General features: G+C 43.1%; 2 protein-coding genes across 2 annotated transcripts; both read left to right on the top strand.

Annotated features, from left to right (window-relative positions):
* Positions 1-5,377: 5,377 nt before the first annotated feature.
* agtr1b (angiotensin II receptor, type 1b) lies at positions 5,378-11,100 on the top strand. The gene is made up of 2 exons (XM_083901278.1): positions 5,378-5,484; positions 8,699-11,100. The coding sequence occupies exon 2, from the start codon at positions 8,817-8,819 to the stop codon at positions 9,906-9,908; it is 1,092 nt and encodes a 363-aa protein (XP_083757404.1). The 5' UTR covers positions 5,378-5,484; positions 8,699-8,816; the 3' UTR covers positions 9,909-11,100.
* Positions 11,101-11,407: 307 nt separating this feature from the next.
* cpb1 (carboxypeptidase B1 (tissue)) lies at positions 11,408-18,206 on the top strand (the record flags this gene model as incomplete). Its single annotated transcript, XM_083901950.1, has 11 exons — positions 11,408-11,466; positions 12,430-12,505; positions 12,782-12,906; positions 12,999-13,098; positions 13,182-13,283; positions 13,378-13,482; positions 13,575-13,685; positions 13,794-13,884; positions 14,420-14,622; positions 17,804-17,888; positions 18,019-18,206. 11 exons carry the CDS (start codon positions 11,408-11,410, stop codon positions 18,204-18,206), a joined length of 1,245 nt encoding a protein of 414 aa, XP_083758076.1.
* Between the last annotated feature and the right edge of the window lie 2,833 nt (positions 18,207-21,039).

Here is a 21,039-nt window from a genome sequence, read left to right as displayed (position 1 = left end):
TAGCCTTTATAGCCGGATGAACGTCGGTTAAAGTGTTAACTAAAGCAACTGAACGACTCGGTTACCCGGAATGAATATCCGTCATAAACAAAACAGTAACTAAAGAACATAATGTACAACTATAAGCGGACTAAATTTATTCATCTATATGGATATTGATGAATGTTATATATTCATAATTTCTTAATGGTTTTAGGGCACTAAGATGCCTGACATAGTGTAGGTAGTTTATAGTTCTGTAGCCAAATGACACGACATGGATACATGTGAACAAACACCACATACAGTTCACTGGGTTGACATTTACAACTTTAACCTCATCAATCTCCTGACCTTCACCAAGTTCAGCACAGCAGGGTTTGGACAGAGATGAGGATGCTGTGATGGGACGTTATAAAACGCAACGTACTGTACGGTATTTGATTACTGATCGTTGGCACCTTGTGCAAGATTCAGGTAGTGATATACAGCATAAATGGCTTAAAACTACAAAATAGGAGTAAATGCTAAAGAATTCAAGATAATAAAGTATGCTGGCTTGTGGTACACATGTATAGTTTCCATTGAAACCATATAAAGTGACAGCTCCATCAAAACAATAAAGCTTAAAGTGTACTGCCAAAGCTTTAAATATAAAGTAATGTCCACTGCATTCAAACCACTGGCAAATGACTTCAAACAATTCCAAGTAAGCCTATCAGTTCCACATGAGTATAGCAATGTTTAGATCTCGTGTCACTGGGCAGCATTCCCACAGTGAACACAGGAAGTGATGTACTTTAAGTTAAGACAGACATCGGCAACGACAACACTGTGCTAAATAAAGCAAGATGGCTGAAAACCCATCGGAGTAAGAATAAAAACACAAAGAATAAAATGTATGAATATATGAGTATATACGGTGCCACCTGTCAAAAAAATTAGAATATTTTAGAAAGCTATCAAAAACTTGTTTGAAACTAAAAATTTTATTGTTAATTATTTGGCGAATAACGAACTAAATACACCTTTTTATATCCAAATTAGAGCCAGCGCACTGGGCTTCTCTCAGAAGTCACAAATATGTTCAGGAAAAAAAACAACCTATAATTTCACATCTTAATCAAGAAATAATAATACTATTTATTTCTGTTTCCCTGTAAAACAGTACTTTCAATTATATTTTCAGCATTTAATAATATCACTTCTACTCACTGGTGAATTGACCATTACAGAAAGTAATTAGCAATGATGTTAAATCAGCTGTGGCTACTTGATGGTAAATTGATTACTCCTTGTGGTTCACAATTGTGTTTTTTGCTATTTAGGGGCTGTATTAGGGGGAAAAAATGAAAACGTTTTTGCTTCAAAAACTATAAAATTAAAGAATATACAAACAACAACAGATCAACACTTGACCCACACGTTAGCAAAGCAGCAACCAGCTCCTACCTTGTCCAGGCGATGTAGCGATAGCATGTTAGCATGTTAGCAGAAGCTGGGGAGGGGGGCGCCGCAGCAAAACTCCTGAAGCAGCACCTGCAGAATAAAGTCCATTTTATCGTTAGAAGTTCCGGTTGTAATCCACTGAGGAGATTTCCCGAAGACCGGAGGCAAAAAAGACGACGAGGAAGCGTCCGACATAGCTGTTATTTGCATAAGCTGTGGAGACAGAGCAGGTGCCAGGTGAGTTAGCATAATGCTACGTACGGTTACTGCTGCCGTAGCGCGCGCGCGCGCACCGGAAGTGGGGTTTAAATTGCCCGCCTCTTTTCCTGTGTTGCGTTCAAGGTACGATGTCGCGCTCTGTGTAAACAAAGGAGCCTCAGGGCATTATTCGATAACCACATATCAACTTACTGTCATTCCTCAGCTGGAGCCTGTTTGTGTCTCTTGTGTGTTGTCCTTACATTCGATTCACAGAGACAGCATGTGTTTTTCTGAAAGGGGAACAAAAAAAAAACTGTCCCTGCGGATCAATCAAAAACACTTGGCAATACCTTAAAAGGTAATGTTGAGCAGACGCATTCCTTCATGATATAACGTGTCAAACGCAGGTGTATCCAATAACGCGATGAATTGTTTCGTACCATAGCGCTGGAACAGGGCCATGTGTGTGTGTGTGTGTGCATTTGATTATGGAGCAAATGAGGATTGAACAAGAATAATTATCATTAAGAAACCCAACATAATAAGTCAGTGTTGCTTTCAAGTTCACTGTCAAATATTGGGAGGGATTTGCTTTGTGAGGACTGTCAGTTTGGGTAAAGTTGAAACTAATCAGTAACATGTGAGTGAGGGGAAAAAAACGTTTTCCCATCATGTTTTTTTTTTATTCTATTAAATTCTGCTTGGCCCCTTGTTACTATTTAAAAACGCAGTGGGTTCACACATGCATGTTTACGACGGGGGAAACTAACCTGTAAACATGTCAAATATATTTATAGAGGTGTTACTATGACACAGCAGCTCACAGTGGAAGCTTTTGGTGTCCAAACCTCACACCTCCGTATTGTCTTTCTTCAGCAGGTGTTGGCTGCCACCGCGTCGGTTTGGCATTTTAGAGCCGGTGTTTGTTCCCGTACAAAAGGTGCATCCTTTCCTTCGGTGCTGTGCGCTACCAGTAATTACCTCACAAACGGCTTAAGTGCTAACACAGCTAATCTTGTTAGAGTGATGTGATTATGCCAGAACATCGCCCGTGATCACAGCTCCAGGGTACGAGCACTTGAGATTAGGCCTCCTCGTCCTCTTTTCTGGTGATGTATTACCCAAAAGTTGACAAACGATCCCATTCCTTGGATTCTGCATCATATTGCAAAATGTTACTCAACATAAATTTGGACGTACTCTTGGAATAACTGTGAGTGTGTGTTCTCCAGAGTGAATTATGGAGGTTCAGTGTCAGGACGTGGAGTTGAAATAAGATGAAATAAGCACCACCTATTCATTTTGAATAGATACGGTCCCGCAGGACGTTTTCCGTACCACCGAATGTTCTCCCCTCAGATCTTTATTTTTAAAATCGCCAACATGTGTTTCTGCTTGTAGGAGTCGAGGAGTGTGAATCAATGTTGTGGTTGCACGATGTCGCAACAACATCCTGTCCGCGCTGAGAGCTATTTGTCCAGTGGACGACGGAGATTTGAAGCTTCGATAGAAAACTCTCTCCGCTCGCTTCCTGAAAGGTCTCGCGGGTCAGATACACATTGTTGATAAGTCTCGTGGTAGCGAGCGAAAGCCAAGACCGCGCAGGCGATCTGATGCCATACACGTTTCCACTGCTGCGACAGGATATGCAATAAGAAAAAACGTTTGCCTAATGGATGATGCTTATCATTTTGCGGTAACTGAAGACATAATGGAGCAGCATCATAATCCCCTGGAGGTGTAAATGGCTCTGTTGCTGTGTTAAGTGAGTTACTCTCCCTCACAACCTGCCCCGTCCTGAAAAATGACAAAGACAGAAGAGCAGTGTGTGTTTTTTTTTATTTTTTAAATACATCTTTGTACCTGTTGCCTTTTGACTCCATGTGACCTCCAGGAGGCTCTGAACCATAGACAGCCTTGTTAAATGTGATCATTCTCAAATACCTTAGTCACACCCGACTGAGCAAAAGTCACCCAACAGGACCTCCACTTAGACCCAAAGTGTTTGTTTTTCCTTTCTTTCCTCGTTTCTCTTTATCCTAGGTGACGGCTTTCTTCACCGTCAACAGTGCGGACACAGAAACTCAGGGGCATTTAGGGGATGACAGCTTCGCCCGCCTCATCCATCACTATCCATCTCCATGACAGCGGCGATAGAGGTGAGGATGTGACCCACTTCTCAACACTGGTTGGAGAAAAGAATAGTGAGAGACATATATATATACTCAACACAAATATGAACGCAAAAACGTGAAATGGTGAACAAAAATAGAATGTCGTGACATTTGCTCGGATTCTTGATGCATTTGTTTTGCTCAAACCCAGTAGTCCAGAGTCACTTGGCCACTCAATCTCAGATTGTGAGTATTTCAACTCACGAGAGTCGTGGAGCATGACAGAGTGGTGGTCAATATGCGCGACCAGTACACAGACACTCCTTATGGTTCGGTCAATAAAAGGGCACACCAATATGTGGACTTTTGTCACTTGTCAATATGCCGCCACAGATGTCACAAATCACGAAGTAGCGTGCCATTGGCATGCCGAGTGCTGAACGACGCCGTATTCACCAGACAATTCGCCTTTCGAACACCTTTGGGATGTTCTGGATAGGCGGACGAATGGGACAACATCCCACAGGCCACGATGGACAACCAAGCCACTTTATTGATAAAGTTGTACTGTTATTTTTGGATAGTTCCTCTGTTTTGTCACATGTGTAGTTAAGCTCCAAACTGTGTCTGATTGATAGAAGTCCTTTCTTATAACAGCTGGTTTTAAACAATCCTAAAGTGTGCAGGTTTGAGACTCACCTCCCCTCCCGCCCCTTTTGTACCAATCAAATTGTACTGAATTATACTTTTTAAGCGCCGTTTTACCAGTCACATTCACCATTCACAAGTGCATCAGTCACACTTAAATAGCCCGGACAAAGACTGTGGAGAGTCGCTCACTCCTGGGATTATTCACCACCTATTTGACAAAAAAAAAAAAAAGGTTGACAAATGAGTGACAAGTGAATTAGAGCCTGGAAAATGGGAAATATTCTCAGTGGAAGAAAAGCAGTAAACCCAACTTGCTCCGCCCCGCCATTTTACCCCCCCCTTGTAGCCCCCCCTAATACACCCTGCTCCAAGCCAAGGGTGAGCTTGTGGCAGCTATTAATATAGTGTGTCGACATGTCGAATCACAATCAGAGCCTGGCTCTCTCCCTTTCATGCTCCGCAGAAGACGAGGCATGAGAGACGATAGGAACAAGAAGAGGTGGCCGAGACAAACGAAAAGTAAAAGTTGAAGACTTTGCGTGTACAGGTGCGTTAATTAAACGCCCTCAGAAGATTCTGCAGGAGGGCAAGGTTTTTCCCGCACACTTTAATCAGCATCGCATCTGTCAAGAGGCGGCAATAAATTTCACGTGGAAGAGACAGAGTGTTTGATTAAAAGCAGACATTAAGAGAGGCAGAGGAGGGATGGAGCTCAGGGAGGAGGAGGAGGAGGAGGAGGAGGAGGAGGAGGAGATGTGATATTGTGTAAGATCTTGAGTGAGTTTGTGCATGTGTGTGTGTGTGTGTGTGTGAGCGTTGGGCTAGGACAATGCGTGGCTGACTCCCTCTCGTGTAATTCATTCATTATTATTGTCTATGTGTGTGTGTGTGTCAGAAAGAGAGAGAGGGAGAGAAATAGAGTAGGGGTGTGTGTGTGTGTGTGTGTGAGTGTGTATTCCTGCTCGTCTCGCTCCACCAGTTAAGTTAAATCAGAGGCGGTCACTGTGGCACACTGCGGTGGTGGTCTCTATCTCCCTCTCTCTCTGTCTCTATCTGACCATCCTGCTCTGAAAAGCATCAGCAGCCACAGGTAAGACTCACTCTCTTATCTCATTCTCTGGAATTAAACTTTATGTATCTAACAATATTTTGTACTTTATGAAGAATTATTGACTTGCTTGTGTTGTGAATGGATGCCAAATGTTGAATGTTTTCACTCACTTATGTCTCTCTCTCTCTCTGCCACCTGTTTGTTCAACTTGTCCATGTGAAAGTCCTGTGTGTGTTTAGTGCAGAGCTTTTAAGACAGACTACTGTACTGGACCCAAATGAAAGGACACTATAAAGAGACAGAGACAGAGAGAGAGAGAGAGAGAGAGATGGAGTCTGTGCCAAAGTTTACTCCGACATACCAGGTCTACCCTTTAAATACGTGGGTCCTCTTCCCGGTAAACAGTCTTCTCAGAAAATGGCAGGGAACAATGGTTGAAGAATAACTGGGGGGGGCGAAAAAGAGATGATATATTTTTAATCATTAGCTCTGTTGTTACTGTTTAAGCAACAGCTTAATCAACTTTCAATCAAATGATGCTTCTGTGACTCTGATTGTTGCTCTTGTAAATCCAAGTGCACGAGGCCACGTTTTCTAAAATAAATCACAGGAAATGAGGGGGTCGAGGGACAGGGAGAGAGAGAGAGTTCACATGCAGATGTTTGTGCCGTTTAATTGTGCAAGACACTTGAAAGAGCATGTTTTTTGGTAAACGCGAGAATGCAGACCATGAGGTCTGAAACCACTGTTTTCCATCAAATCTGTCACAATGCACTCCATTGTGTAAAAACACATCTGTTTTAAAAGTGTTTATTTGGTGCATTTTTTTTCACAAGACGACGCACAAAAACCCACTAGAGTCCACTGGTCAACTACTTCAAAACCTCCTCAGCAGAAAGTTGAGTAAGCGAGATTGTGGGAGGCCACGCGTGAAGGAGCATCTTCACACCGTTAGACAAACATCAGATCTCAAACGTGTTTCCCTGTGACCTGTGAGAAAGTACAGGAAACTAAAGCTCGACTTTACGACAATGGGAAGCACCAGGCAGCTGCCGCCGAACGCTCTCTGTTGACCCAAAGGCCTAAATGGGTAAATGATCATCAGGCGGCGTGTTCCCAGTCAGGTGAACCTCACTTTATAATGGGCCTGATATAAATCATTAACTCCATCAAGCAGACATTTTAGTGACTCTCTCACTCTCTGTCTCTCGGTGCAGCCAGATGGTGGTGCTCGTGTCAGCTCGGTCAGGTGCTCAGGCTGTAGATAGCTCTGTTGAGGTGGAACTATAGCGCCCACGCTCGTGACTTTAACTTTCCTCTCATCCCAGAGGTTTTAAAAATAACCCCGCGTCGCATTAGAGACGGTATGCAGCCGCGGCCTTGTCAATCAGCCACCGACGACGCCGACGCAGAGGAACACAAGTCGACCGTACTATTGTGTTTGTACTAATCAGACTCCCGAGGACCTCGGCGTCCATTGTCTTGAGGATGCAGCTTGTTTTTCCTCGGACCTTGTGAAATCACCTTCCTGTATTTGTGGTTGCTCGGGCTTTATGGCCGTGACTCGGTTATGTGTCATCTCACAACAAGAGTGTGGAGCCGCTCAGTGGACAGTGGACGTTTTATTACGGGGCCTCACTTACACATATAGGCACCAATAACTTTCAGCTTTGTTTATGTTCACTTTGTCTCCCTCATGGAAAACTACAGGCGGTTTAAAAGCCAAGCTTTACTGTCAATTTTCTGCCATAGATTATCTTAAACCCGCTTTAAAAGCCTTTGAGATTGAGAACATAGTTTTAAAAAATCTGCAGCTCCCTACCTAAGTAGTGACTGGATCTGATCTGTGCAAGAGGAAACTCTGCACAGAGATATGTCATGATAGGGTTGCACACACATCTGCAACGGATAGAGTTGTTGCTTTAATGCAGTGAGAGTTATTTTTTCCATTCAGCCCACTGAAACCAAATCAGATGTTGGCATCGAGGAGATAAAATAGTTCTCCTGCGAGGGCTCAGACTATCTTAATATCTACTGGAGGGCAGCGGAAATAGACAAGGATGGTTTACTACAATATTTTTTCAATAAATAGTGTCCTGACTGTTGCGTCATGGTGTTGAACATTGACTCTATGATGCCATCTTGTGGCAACAAACCAGCTTAGTTAGGCCAAGTTTTAATCAGGATTTTCTATAATTTACTACTAAATAAAACAGATAATTCATTACGTTTTTGCTATTTTTCCATTTCTAAAATCGCTCTTAAATCAGAGCTCGATTGCTGACCCTCGCAGTCGTCGTCTGGCTTCTGTGTAACCGCAAACAAAACCTTTTAATTCTCACATAATTAGTCACAAAACCATCGTTTTGATCCGCTGTGGCGACCCCTAAAGGGAGGAACTCTCTTTGTAGCCACACTGTTATCATACATGAGGCTTATGCTAATATCATTACATCAGCCCCGCTAATGATGCACACTAAGCTTGATCTATTGGACATAAAACCTCCAAACAAAAGGGAGAATTCCTTTCTTTCTTTTTTTTCCCCACCATTTCACATTTAGCTCATATACAAAAAAAAAAAAGAAAAAAAAAAAAGGAGTAAAACTCGCCCCGGGGCAAATTTTCCGCAGCATGCAGGTTTTATTTTCTCACAGAGAAAAAAAGTTTCCACAGCGCCGAATCCCTGCTGTCCTGTTTGTTTAGGTGTGTACTGATTAGAAGTTCTCATGCTGGGTACAATGTATTTGTGCACACCGAGGGTTTGAAACGTGACATGTCTTTTTTTTTCTTTTTTTTACAGTGACTGGAGCCTCAACCCTGCTCCCTCACTACCTCAGTGTTTTAATGGCTCTGTTTTCCTTTTGCCATGCAGTCTTCATTAACACGAGGCGTAAATGCTCTGCTTTTTTGCTGACGGTCCACGCACATGGACGACTGTTGCCGTTCATTAGCAGCGAGGCAATTTAAAGAAAATGGCCGCCTGAATAATGATGCTTCAAAGCACTTTTTTTGGGGGGGGAATATTGAATAACATGCGACATCTGTTTTTCATGGCGTCTTATTTTACAGAAATAACATAAAGCGTCAAGATGGCTTTAATGTGCAGGTCTTTAATGAGCTGGTGTAGGGTGAGCACTTTCATTGGCGCTCGTGTGGATTAGCGTTTATGGGCCGTGCCAGCGGTAACGACTGCTCCTCTCAGAGTCTGCCTGTGACATTTTTTTTTGTGTGTTTGTGTGCTTTCTTTTATAGGACTCGCTGAGGTCCTCGCCTAAAGGCCTGTATCAGTCACCGCGGATGCACCCCGCTGACAGGGCCCTCTGTTTCGAACAAAGTCCCAGGATCTGCCACGAAAAAAAAAAAAACAACAATGCAGAATATAACATCAGGAGCGACGGGCGGCATAGATTTGGACTGTGGCATATCTGGAAGCCATGAATTCATCTTCACCCTCATACCCATCGTCTACGGCTGCAACTTTGTCATCGGCATCGTCGGCAACAGCATGGTCGTGGCCGTCATTTACTGCTACATGAAGCTCAAGACGGTGGCCAACATCTTTGTCCTCAACCTGGCCATTTCCGACCTCACCTTCCTCATCACGCTGCCCATGTGGGCGACCTTCGCCGCCACGGGCTACTACTGGCCCTTTGGTGGGTTCTTGTGCAAGGCCAGCGCGGGCCTGGTCATCTTCAACCTCTACACCAGCATCTTCTTCCTCACGGCGCTCAGCATCGACCGATACCTCGCCATCGTGCACCCGGTGCGGTCGCGCAGGTTCCGCACGGTGGCGTACGCGCGCATCACCTGCGTCGTGATCTGGCTTTTCGCCTTCGTCCTCAGCGTGCCCACGGCGCTGACCCGAGACGTGCACAACATCAACAAGCCCAACACCACCGTGTGCGGCATCCTGCACTCAAACAACATCAACACCAAGATGTTGAAGGAGCTCCTGGTGGCCATCAGCCTCATGAAGAGCCTGCTGGGCTTCCTCGTGCCCTTCATCATCATCATCACGTGCTACTGCCTCATTGGCCGAGCCCTGGTGGGCGCGAGGCACATCCAGAAAAGCACGCGCTGCCGCGACGACGAGGTGCTGCGCATGCTCGCCGCGGCCGTGCTAGCCTTCTTCCTGTGCTGGGTGCCCCACCAGGTGTTCCACTTCATGGAGGTGCTCACGCAGGTGTTGAAGGTGAAGAACTGCACCATCGAGGAGATCATCGACACGGCCATGCCCTTCACCATCTGCATCGCCTACTTCAACAGCTGCGTCAACCCCATCGTGTACGGCTTCGTGGGCCACAACTTCCGCAAGAACTTGCTGCGGCTGCTGCGATGCTCGCCGAGCGGCCACCCGGGGCCTCACCCGAGCATCAGCTCCAAGATGAGCGTCCTGTCCTTCCGCGCGTCCGAGGCGCTGAGCCTTACGTCCAAAAGCAAAGCTTCTTCTGACATTAAATGACCAAGAAGAGACAAAGACAGTACAAGTTCTCCTCTCCATCTAGCTCTGTTCCCGTGCTCTGTGGTTGAAGAGTCCAGGGATGGAGACATTCCATGCTTTTTAAAGAATAAAGAAAATTCCCCAACTGTATTACCAAAGCACTGAACCATAGAGAATGTCTGTACAGTTGTGTCCATGTCCAGTTGTGAGTCAAGTACCTGATACACTACCGTTCAAAAGTTTGGGCTCACCTATACAATTTTTTGTTGTGTTTTCCATTAAAAGTCACACTTTTATTCATCAAAAGAGTTGCAAAATGAACCGAAAATACAGTCAAGACATTGACAAGATTAGAAAGAATGATTTTTATTCCAAATAAAGAACCAGCTAAACTGTTTTCAGCTGTGCTAACATCGTTGCACAAAGGTTTTCTAATCATCCAATAGCCTTCTAACGTGATTAGCAAACACAATGTACCATTAGAACACTGGAAATGGGCCTCTATACACCTATGTACATATTCCATTAAAAAGCAGACGTTTGCAGCTAGAATAGTCGTTTACCACATTAACAATGTATAGAGTGTTTCTGATTCATTTAATGTTATATTCATTGAAAATAAAAGTGCTTTTCCTTAAAAAATAAGGACATTTTGGAAAAGTGACCCCACATTTTTGAACGGTAGTGTAAATAACAGGGATTAATCATAGAAATAATGGAAAAGGACTCTGCTAACTACAGACCGCTATTCCCCCATTATTTAAACAAACATATAAATACAAGATATACAGCATGTGCTGCATGATTATAACTTAAGGATAGTGCAGTGATATCTTTTGTGCTTTGCATGTCTTTTAACAGTCGTGAGCGAGCATGTTCTTGCCACCACTTCATAAAGTAACAATTGCGCACCATAAAAACCATGATGTCCATTTATATCCGTTGTTAACACTATTTGACGACGGAAACTATACGTACGGCGTCGTATACCGTGTTCTGTGTGGGGAAAGTGTATAACAAGTGTTATATATAAGTGACTGTGATGCTGTTTCAATGTCTCAGAGTAACACACTGTATAAAATAAGGGTGGTACACAAACACGTTCCATGTTGGGTGATCGTTGTCAAATATCTATGGTGGCTTGTGTTTGTGTTTGTATTTAAACATGTTGATAATTTTTTTTTTTCTACAATTTAAGTGTACAGTCTGTGAATATATAAAAACTATGAATAAAGCGTAAGGGAAAAATTAACTAAACTCTTGGATTTCTTTTATTATTTACCAGATAACCCCATTTAACGTTCGGCGACAGCTCAAAATGTCCCAAATATATGTCCCAGCATGTGTTAATAATTGACCGTGTATCATACTCATAGATGTTGAGTGTAAAAATAGAAGGCTGCACAACGCGGGGAGGATGCACGACACGTCTGCTCAACCACAGACGGGGATTGGCTGACGTGCAGCAGGTCAGGGGGTTATAAGCGAGGTCCGGCCGCCACACCAGCTTCACTGCCAACATGAAGCTTCTCCTGCTCTTTGGATTGGTGGCTGTGGCTCTGGCCGACAGCTTCGAGGGGTAAACTTTTCTCAAATCTTTTGTTCAGGAAGAAGGGAAACAATTAGAGAATTTCACTTCAGTTTATGGCCAATCAGTTTAAAATATGACCGTATTCGTACCTATTATCAAACTACTGCGAAGCAAAATGGAGAAAGCGCATTTAGAACTGGTCAAGATTGTTAATGTGGCTCATCTGAAAGCTGAAATGCAGGTTAATTTATCCTTTATTTAGCCAGGGAAGTCCCACTGAGACACAAAAGCTCTTCTTCCAGGGAGTCCTGGTCAACTACAGCAGCATAGAGAGTACAAATAGTCTCAGAGACGAGACAATTTCAGATATAAAACTAGTAAAAAAGATAAATATCAAATAGATATATGTAAAACGACATGTTTCTTTCATGACGGTCCGTATAATGCCTCTGAATGTGTTTAAACAAGTCAGTATCTGTAGGAGGAAGCAGTTTTACCCAATTCTAACTTAATTCTAGGAATATTTTTAACAAATGATAATGATAAGAGGCTAGAAACACAAATACTGTATGTACTTTTACTTAACAAAGCCTTGATAGTAAAAAAATCAATATATGCATTTTCCTCCTCTGGTTAAGAGACAACCAATCTGCAGATTTATATAAAATATGATTATACAATTGTATTATAGAGCATCTTTATGGTGTTGTAAAGGATACTGTAAGGATATTTTGTGTCACGTGTACTAATGTATTGCTTTCAGAACCGCTTCATATGTTGATTATTTTCTGTTAATCAAGTAATTGTCCAGTTTAAAGTCCACAAACCAGAATTATTCAATTTTAATGATTTCTTTGTTACATGTAGCAAAGAAACCAGAAAAAAAACTCACTTAAAAAAGCTGAAAAATCAGGAAAGAAAACATTCAAACTGATTATAAAATAGTAAATCATTTATAATCCAGCCTTACAGCCATACTATTGTACTATATCTGTGTTTTCCTCACTACAGACAGAAGGTCTTCCGTCTGAAGCCTTCACTCGACGAACATGTGACCCTCATCAAGGATCTGGCTCAGAAAATCGAGGTATCTGCTTTTTCACACCGTCACACTCCACCTGTCCTCGCTCACTGCGGGGGTTTCCCCCGGTTTGCTAATGGTGTCGGAAACTAACCTGGAGCCCACTGCACGCTCTGATAATTGCCTGTTCAGACGTGAAAATCAAATAAATGCTCAGACCATCATCATTTATATGATTCTTTCTTTTTTTTAAAAGTCTCATATTATCTCAGTGGCTGGATAGCTTGGCTCTGAATCAAGCTTCCAAGTTGTTTAATTGTTTGACTTTGGCGCCATCTGCAGGTCGACTTCTGGAGGCCCGAGACCCCTGAGATGGTGACAATCGACATTGACGTGGACATCCGTGTCCCTGCCATCTACATGGATCTGGTGAACACCCTCCTGCAGCAGAGTGAAATGGAGCACGAGTACGTCACAGGAAAAACTACAGCCCACATCTAAAATATAAACCGAAACAAAACATCTCACATTTACACTATTTTAATTAAAACCTCTCTAGGATTCTTATTGAGGATCTTCAGGCTGCTGTCGAAGCCCAGGAGGACACTGGACCTTCTCCCAGAGCTCACAGCTACACCAAATACAACAGCTGGGACAAAGTATGAGGTCTTGGGTTGAGTCTTAAGAAGTTGCTGCTTTGTTATATCTATTATATCTTATATGTTTTTGGTTTTGATTCCAGATCCAGAACTGGATCAACAATATGGCCACCTCCAATTCTGACCTCATTAGTAAGCAGGTGATTGGAAACACCTACGAGGGCCGCCCCATGAATCTTCTCAAGGTATATTCCAGGACTTTAAAACCCGCGTATATGTTTGTATGTCATTGTAAAAAAAAGAAGACATTTGACATTTGACTGACTTTTACAACCACAGCTCGGTAAGAAGTCCTCCTCCTCCAAACCCGTCATCTTCATGGACTGTGGTATCCACGCCAGAGAGTGGATCTCCACTGCTTTCTGCCAGTGGTTTGTTAAGGAGGTAAGGAGGTCACACGTGGACACAAACACGGCGAAAACGCATCCTCAGAGGTTCACCCACCGATGACAACGCTGGCCTTTTTTCTCGCTCAGGCTCTGTCCACCTATGGCAAGGACCAGCAGATGACCAGCCTGCTCGACCAGATGGACGTCTACGTCCTGCCCGTCTTCAACATCGACGGCTACGACTACACCCACAAGAGCGTACGCCGCCTTAAAATTAGCCTCGATTGTTATCATAAAGAATATATGTTATTTTTAAATGCAAACCCTGACATGTTTATTATTCTCTTGGGGGTTTGGGGATTTTAGAACAGGATGTGGAGAAAGACGCGTTCCAGGAAGTCTGGATCCAGCTGCACTGGAGCCGATCCCAACAGGAACTTCGACGCCGGCTGGTGCAGTAAGTGACGTAGAGATGCAACTAATCGATTAATCTGCCGATCATTTTCTCGATTAATCGTTTGGTCCAGAAACTGTTAAAAAAACGTGGTTTAGTGTTTGTCAAACCTGGAAATGACGATGTTCTCGAATGTCTCGTTTTTGGCCACAAACCTTTGATTTCTTTGTTATGTGGAGCAAAGAAACCAAGAACATATTCACATTTAAGAAGATAAAACAATCAGAAATATTGTTTTAATCATTAAAAAAAGCTTCAAACCGGGAAACTAAAGGTTCGTTTGTCACGTAATCTTACGTCAGAAGTTTGGCTCGAGGCAAATTCTGCCAGGTCTGAACTGAATACGCCTCTTGCATGCGAGGTGAAATCTCTTCAAAATAACTAAATAAGTCCAGTTTCCTGCAGCTAAATCCGGAATCTAACTTTTATTCAGATGTTTTAGAGAATGAAAGTCAGTGGAATTTGTAATAAGACTCTCAGAGTTTTTTTTAGTGCATGCTTTGTTGTTATTAGATCTAACCTCCAGTTTTAATTCCAGCCCTGGGAGCCTCCAGCAACCCCTGCAGCGACACCTTCTGCGGCTACACTCCCGAGTCTGAGATCGAGGTCAAGAACGTCGCCAACTTCATCCGCAAGAACAAGGCCAGCATCAAGGCCTACATCACCATCCACTCCTACTCCCAGCTGCTGCTCTTCCCTTACTCCTACAGCTATAAGCTGGCTGCCGACCACAGTGAACTGGTTAGTCTCTCTCACTCACAGCAGTCACGCAACTATTCATCACGACGGTGTCGCATGCTTCGGTGAAAGGGTGCAACATGGGCACGAGTATGATACAAGCGTATCAGGGTATTGTGATCGCAGCTCAATCGTCACACAAACACAACTGACTGAGTGTTTTCCACCGAGCTCGATTACTGAGTCATTGAAAACAACTCATAGCTTAGACCAGGAGTGTCAAATGGGTCAAGTGGACCAGGCCAGTAATATAATAGCATAATAACCTATGAACAACAACAAGTCCGCATTTTCCCCCCCACTTTGTTTTACAATGAATGAAAACAAATTATGAACAACCTCAAATTTCGTGAGAAAAATAAGTGCAATTTCAATGATATTAAGCGGATAAATTTGCCATTAAGGCCCACTTTACATTACGCAACAGCGGGAAATTTCACGATATTGCGACGCCTTTAGACACATCGACTGTACGATCGTAGCCGGCCTCCCGCATCCGCTGTTGCATTTTTACCTAGGCCATCTTGTTCCTGGACGACTCCAGTCTCTTCTGGATCTCGTCCTCCGACCAGATACTGATCGGACACTTGGTTTTCGGAGAGGTGCTCCACGTACAGCGCCCATCGCCCTCCTTCATCCCCGCCATTTTTTTTTTGGTACAAAAGTCCCGTGGTATATGCTTAATAGCGCGCGCTATGTGCTAATCGTCCTAAACCCTGATCTCCCGCTGTCGCGAGCCCGACGCCTTCTCTTTATACGCACTTTGGAGTTGTCGGAGACTCCCGCTGAGTTGTCGGGGGCGACCACTTCGCAGTTGTCGGGAGAAAATTAGAAGACAGCGGGAATACGATAGAGGGGAATTCTCTCTACACGGGGTTCCCGCTGTCGCCAGTTGGGAAATGCGTAATGTAACGTGGGCCTTACATTACGCCCACTAGGCCACAGTAGTGGTTAGTGCTTCAAGCTTGAGACCGAATGGTAGCCGGTTCGATACACGACCAGGCTGAAGTGCCCTTGAGCAAGGCACCGGGTTAACGTGTGGGTTAAATGCAGTAATTAAATTCCAATATACATGGCCAATATGCACTATAGATATATATATATATATAGAAACATGCGCGACAATGTACAGATGGTTAGTATCGTGGATCTATAAAGGCACAAACATTTCCATCAATCCATTAATCCAACCACTTTATCCTCCACATGAGGGTCACGGGAGGTGCCGACGCACAATCCCACCCAAGCCAGGTCGCCAGTCCATCACAGGGCCACATAGAGACAAACTACAGTCAATATAGAGCGTCCGATTTGCCTAATCCCCAAATCCACAGTGGTTTTAAGACTCTTTTTTTTACCACAGTATATATTTGAAAGCAATTACCAGCCCATGCCCATGTGCAACTACAATGGCCTTGCTGGTATGATTTAGGATGAATCTGGCTCCATGTGTTGTATTTGTCAGATACATACGTACGTCAAAGGTCCAAAGCAGCTTCACTGTTATCTATTACTACACTGAAATCAAAATGGATGTGAGAGGAGGAGCCAACCTTCAGAACAATGGGTTTCTTTTTAAATATCATTATATATTCAATATATGATGTGGATATAATAGAGACTCCAAAGTGACGCTTGTCTCACTTAGCTACTGCAGAAATCATTTACTCCCTGCTCTTACACCTCCTCCTCATGGCTCTTTTACCTCTCACCAGGGTGTCCGTGGGGCTGTGTAGTTAACACTTACACCCCGACTCCAGCTATCACACTAACTGGAGCAGATCACATCTCTCTCTCTCTCTCTCTCTCTCTCTCTAATTCCTATTACTCACTTGTAATTTACGCCCGTCTCCTGACACTTCACAGAACAAAAGAGCTCTGGGGAGAAGTCGTAACTCATCTGGCCGTCCACAAATATCACATCCGGCATGAGGCTTTCATTTCCAATGGGATCTCTTCTCTCTGATAGATTTTGCTGTTATATCAGCAAAAAATGTTTTGTTTAGAAGTAGGACAACTGCAATTTGGTTATGGTATAATATACAATCACAAACCAGCAGCTTATGGACTGTAACGTCAGATCTCGCTAAATGAATTGACGGTGAGGTATAATCTGCCAAACATTAGCCTCATGATTGAAACCAAGTGATTTTGAGGCAAAATAACAACCTTGAAGTCACAAGGTAGGAGCTGAAATCACTTTTTGGCAAGTACATTTTATGAGTTGTACTGGCCCTTTAAGTGTATGTCACAAAGTAAAAATGACAGGGTGAGGTATAATCTGCCAAATACTACTCTCATGAAAGTGATTTTGAGGCAAAATGAAAACTTAACGTCACAAGGTAGGAGCTGTAATCAAAGCTAGGAGCTGCACTCACTTTTTGGCAAGTGTTAATGAACATTTTATGAGTTGTACTGGCCCTTTAAGTGTATTCCAACGTGTACAAACGACTGGGTCAGGTATAATCTGCAATAAATTAACCTTGTGATTGAAATCAAGTGATTTTAGGGCATACACATATTTTGGTTACAAGGTAGGAGCTGCACTCACTTTTTGGCAAGTGCAAATGAGCATTTCAATAGTTGTACTGGCCCTTTAAGTGTATTTCAACGAATAAAAAAGGACAATGTGAGGTATAATCTGCCAAATACTACCCTCATGAATGAAACCAAGTGATTTTGAGGCAAAATTAAAACTTTACATTACACGGTAGGTGCTGTAATCAAAGGTAGGAGCTGCACTCACTTTTTGGCAAGTGTCAATGTTCATTTGATGAGTTGTACTGGCCGTTTTAAGGGTGTGTCACAAAGTAAAAATGACAGGGTGAGGTATAATCTGCCAAATACTACCCCTCATGAATGAAACCAATTGATTTTGAGGCAAACTGACTCAACGACAAATAATATTTTTTAAAGCCTGAATATGTGACCCACAAACACACACCCCCAGGATGTCCATATAAGGAGTTGTGTATTATTATTAATTCACCATGGGTATATTGCTGTGGAAGTATATATATAAAAAAATATTTTCCTACGCTTCAAAAAACCAAATCACTTATATTCAACTCCTGCCAACAAAGCGTCCTAAATGTTACACGCTGGCCCTTTAAATGTGTTATTTCAAACAGTGAAAAACTCGACTAAAATGCCCTTTGATTCTTGTTTCCTGTCTGCACTGTAGATGAAGGTCGCTGAGGGAGCATCTGCTGCTCTGCGTAGTCTGTACGGCACCAGATACACCAGCGGACCCGGAGCTACCACCATCTGTGAGTACACAGTGTCCTCCTCCTCGGGGAGTTGTATTGTATCTATTTCCACCTCTAATATTGTGTATTCTGACGTGTTAGTGATACCAACAAAGGTGTTTGTAACGCAGTATTTGTATGAAACCCTCAGACCCTGCTGCCGGAGGCTCCGACGACTGGGCCTACGACCTGGGAGTGAAGTATTCCTACACCTTTGAGCTGCGCGACACTGGTCGTTACGGCTTCCTGCTGCCCGAGTCTCAGATCAAGCCCACATGTGAGGAGACCATGCTGGCCGTCAAGTACATCGCCGCCTACGTGCAGAAGAACCTCTATTAGGAGCCGCACACTGCCAAGGACCCCTGCCAACTCCTCTCTCCTCTGCACCAGCCTCCCCCAGCCCCATCCAACCTCTCAGCCGTCTCCAGCCCGTATCCATGGATACGGTGGCACCACCCGCCATGTTTCCTCGCTGTGCTTGACAGAATGTCAAGATGAGTGCAAACAATAAAATCAATGATCCATCCACCAACGCGCTGAATCAATGTTTTTTATGTGTATACACAGCGATGCAGCGTCTCAGACAGTGAATACAAATACACTGCAGCTGCATTTTCATTTTGTTATGTGTTCAATTTTGGCTAAATAAACCGTTGAGTAACAGTAAAGTGTGGCTCTGATGTATTTTTAAAAAGATATATATATATATATATATATATATATATATATATATATATATATATATATATATATATATGCTTCGAGGAAACAAAGGGATCCACCATTTTTAGTGGCGCCTTTGAACCCCGGTGATCCCTCTCTGGCTCAGCTGGCACCGTTCCAGTGGTGGAGGTCGGACGAGCGGGTGGGCAGGCGGGCCGGCGGGCGGGCAGGCGGGTGGGCAGGCGGGTAGGGGGGTGCATCTCGCTCTTTGAGGATCACGGTCCAGCCGCACAGTGTGAGGCGAGCACAGAGCTCCTCTCCCTGGCAGCGCGTCCACTCCACCAAGCATCTGCTTGAGTGGAGAAAATAAAGGAGCCAAAGAACAGTAGGGAGTTTAACTGCACTGGCACGGAGTTGTGAAGCAGAAGGTAGAAAAAAAAAAAACAATAATCCGAGTCTGTTTACTGTAATTTTGGTATTAGTATTTTTCCTTGCTTACATACTAATGCTTTAAAGAACACTCGAGTGGAACATGAAAAGTGTAGGGCACACTTTATCCCCCTCTCTTGAGTATTAGGTCAGCGTCCAGATTAAGCAACACTACACTATACTTGCCCTGAGAATTTATGCAGGAGCTCCACTGAGGCGGCTAAAAATAAAGCACTGTAGTGTAATACAGTAGAGGAGGCCGCCTCTGTTTGGCACCTCCTCCTCTTCCTCCTGCCCACCGACACTGCTGCTGCTGCTGCTGCTGCTGCTGCTGCTGCTGCTGTGTGGTGTTTGCTCCATCAGGTGGTGACAAAATGCCAAACGTAAACATGTTCCAGTGGAACATCCCCCCCCCCCCACTCATTCCAGCATCATGGTCACTTCCGCGGTGCATTGTCATCGCGGGTGAAGACGACACCGGGGGCAGAGCGACTGCACGGCAGTTGCTTCAAAGGTCAAGGCAGCGCTGTTGGGTTATATCTGACTCATCGTGACATTTTTGACTTGTGTCAACCTTTATAAAACCACATATACATATACAGTATACAGTATATATGTATATATACATACACTGTATACAAAATATAAGTTCACGAAACAAGAGCAGAACAATGTAACCGATATCAAATTATACTTCTGCCACTAGGACATTGTGTACATGTAAACATGTATAGAGTTGAACTCCATGACCTATATATATATACATTTTAGTAAATAAATGGAGATGCTGGCGTGTGATGCATCTCAAGCTAAGATAAATAATTCCCAAAACACAAAAGTCTGATATTAAAGGCTACGGAAACCAAATAGTTATAAGATTATATACTCATACAAACGTAGTTTTGAGTAGTTTATTTAGTTTTGGACAATAAAGCATCATTAAATGTCACACACTGGACATTTAGAGTTTAGTTATGTTATGTTATCGATTCATTGTTTGTTTGTGTTTTATGTGTAACGACGATTCACGTGAGACACAGCTAGCTATTGTGGCACAAAATGGCCGCCTCCACAAAGCAAGCCCCTTGCCTCACATTTACATAAAAGTCTGATATTAAACACTATGTAAACCAAATAGTTGTGATTTTTAGGAGATTATACACTCATACAAACATTGTTGTGAGTAGTTTATTTAGTTTAAATGTCACACACTGGACCTTTAAACTGTCTTTCCATACTGTTATGATTTAGTTATTTTATAAATTCATTGTTTTTTTGTGTTTTATAGTCAAGCTCCACAAAACAACAACAAAAAACATGTTTTTCACATTGTTGTGTGTTTTAGAGGAGAAAAGAAAACATGAGACACGTCTAGCTAATGTAGCACAAAATGGCCGCCCCCCACAAAGCAAGCCCCTTGCCTCACGTATACATAAAAGTCTGATATTAAACGCTACGGAAACCAAATAGCTGTGATTTTTAGGAGATTATACACTCATACAAGTGGTTTATTTAGTTTTGGACAAGAAAATGTTGTTAAATGTCACACATTGGACCTTTAAAAATGTCTTTCCATACAGTTATAATTTTATAATTTAGGTATATTATTAATTCATTGTTTTTTGTATATTTTATAGCCAAGCTCCGCAAAACAACGCAAAACAACAACAAAAAACATGTTTTTCGCATTGTGTGTTTTAGAGGAGAAAAGACAACATGAGACAAAGCTAGCTAATGTGGCACAAAATGGCCGCCCCCACAAAGCAAGCCCCTTGCCGCACGTATACATAAAAGTCTGATATTAAACGCTACGGAAACCAAATAGCTGTGATTTTTAGGAGATTATACAAACATAGTTGTGAGTAGTTTATTTAGTTTTGGACAAAGAAAAAACGTTGTTAAATGTCACACACTGGACCTTTAAAAATGTCTGTCCACGGTGCTGGGCGAGGGTGAGGGTGAGGGAGGGGGGGCGCGGAGGCTTCACTCAGGCAGCAGGTGGGTGTGTGTGTGTGGAGACACCGTCACATGACGCCGCGTCTGGCTGTTGTCACACTGGTATAAATCTACCTCTGGAGAT

Source organism: Microchirus variegatus, assembly GCF_963457635.1.
Source record: "Microchirus variegatus genome assembly, chromosome: 15".
Classification (NCBI taxonomy): Eukaryota; Metazoa; Chordata; class Actinopteri; order Pleuronectiformes; family Soleidae; genus Microchirus; species Microchirus variegatus.
This window is presented reverse-complemented; position numbering and strand designations above follow the sequence as displayed.

Coding starts and splice junctions, on each gene's coding strand:
- agtr1b (XM_083901278.1), top strand. CDS start 8,817: ATGCAGAATATAACATCAGGAGCGACGGGCGGCATAGATTTGGACTGT.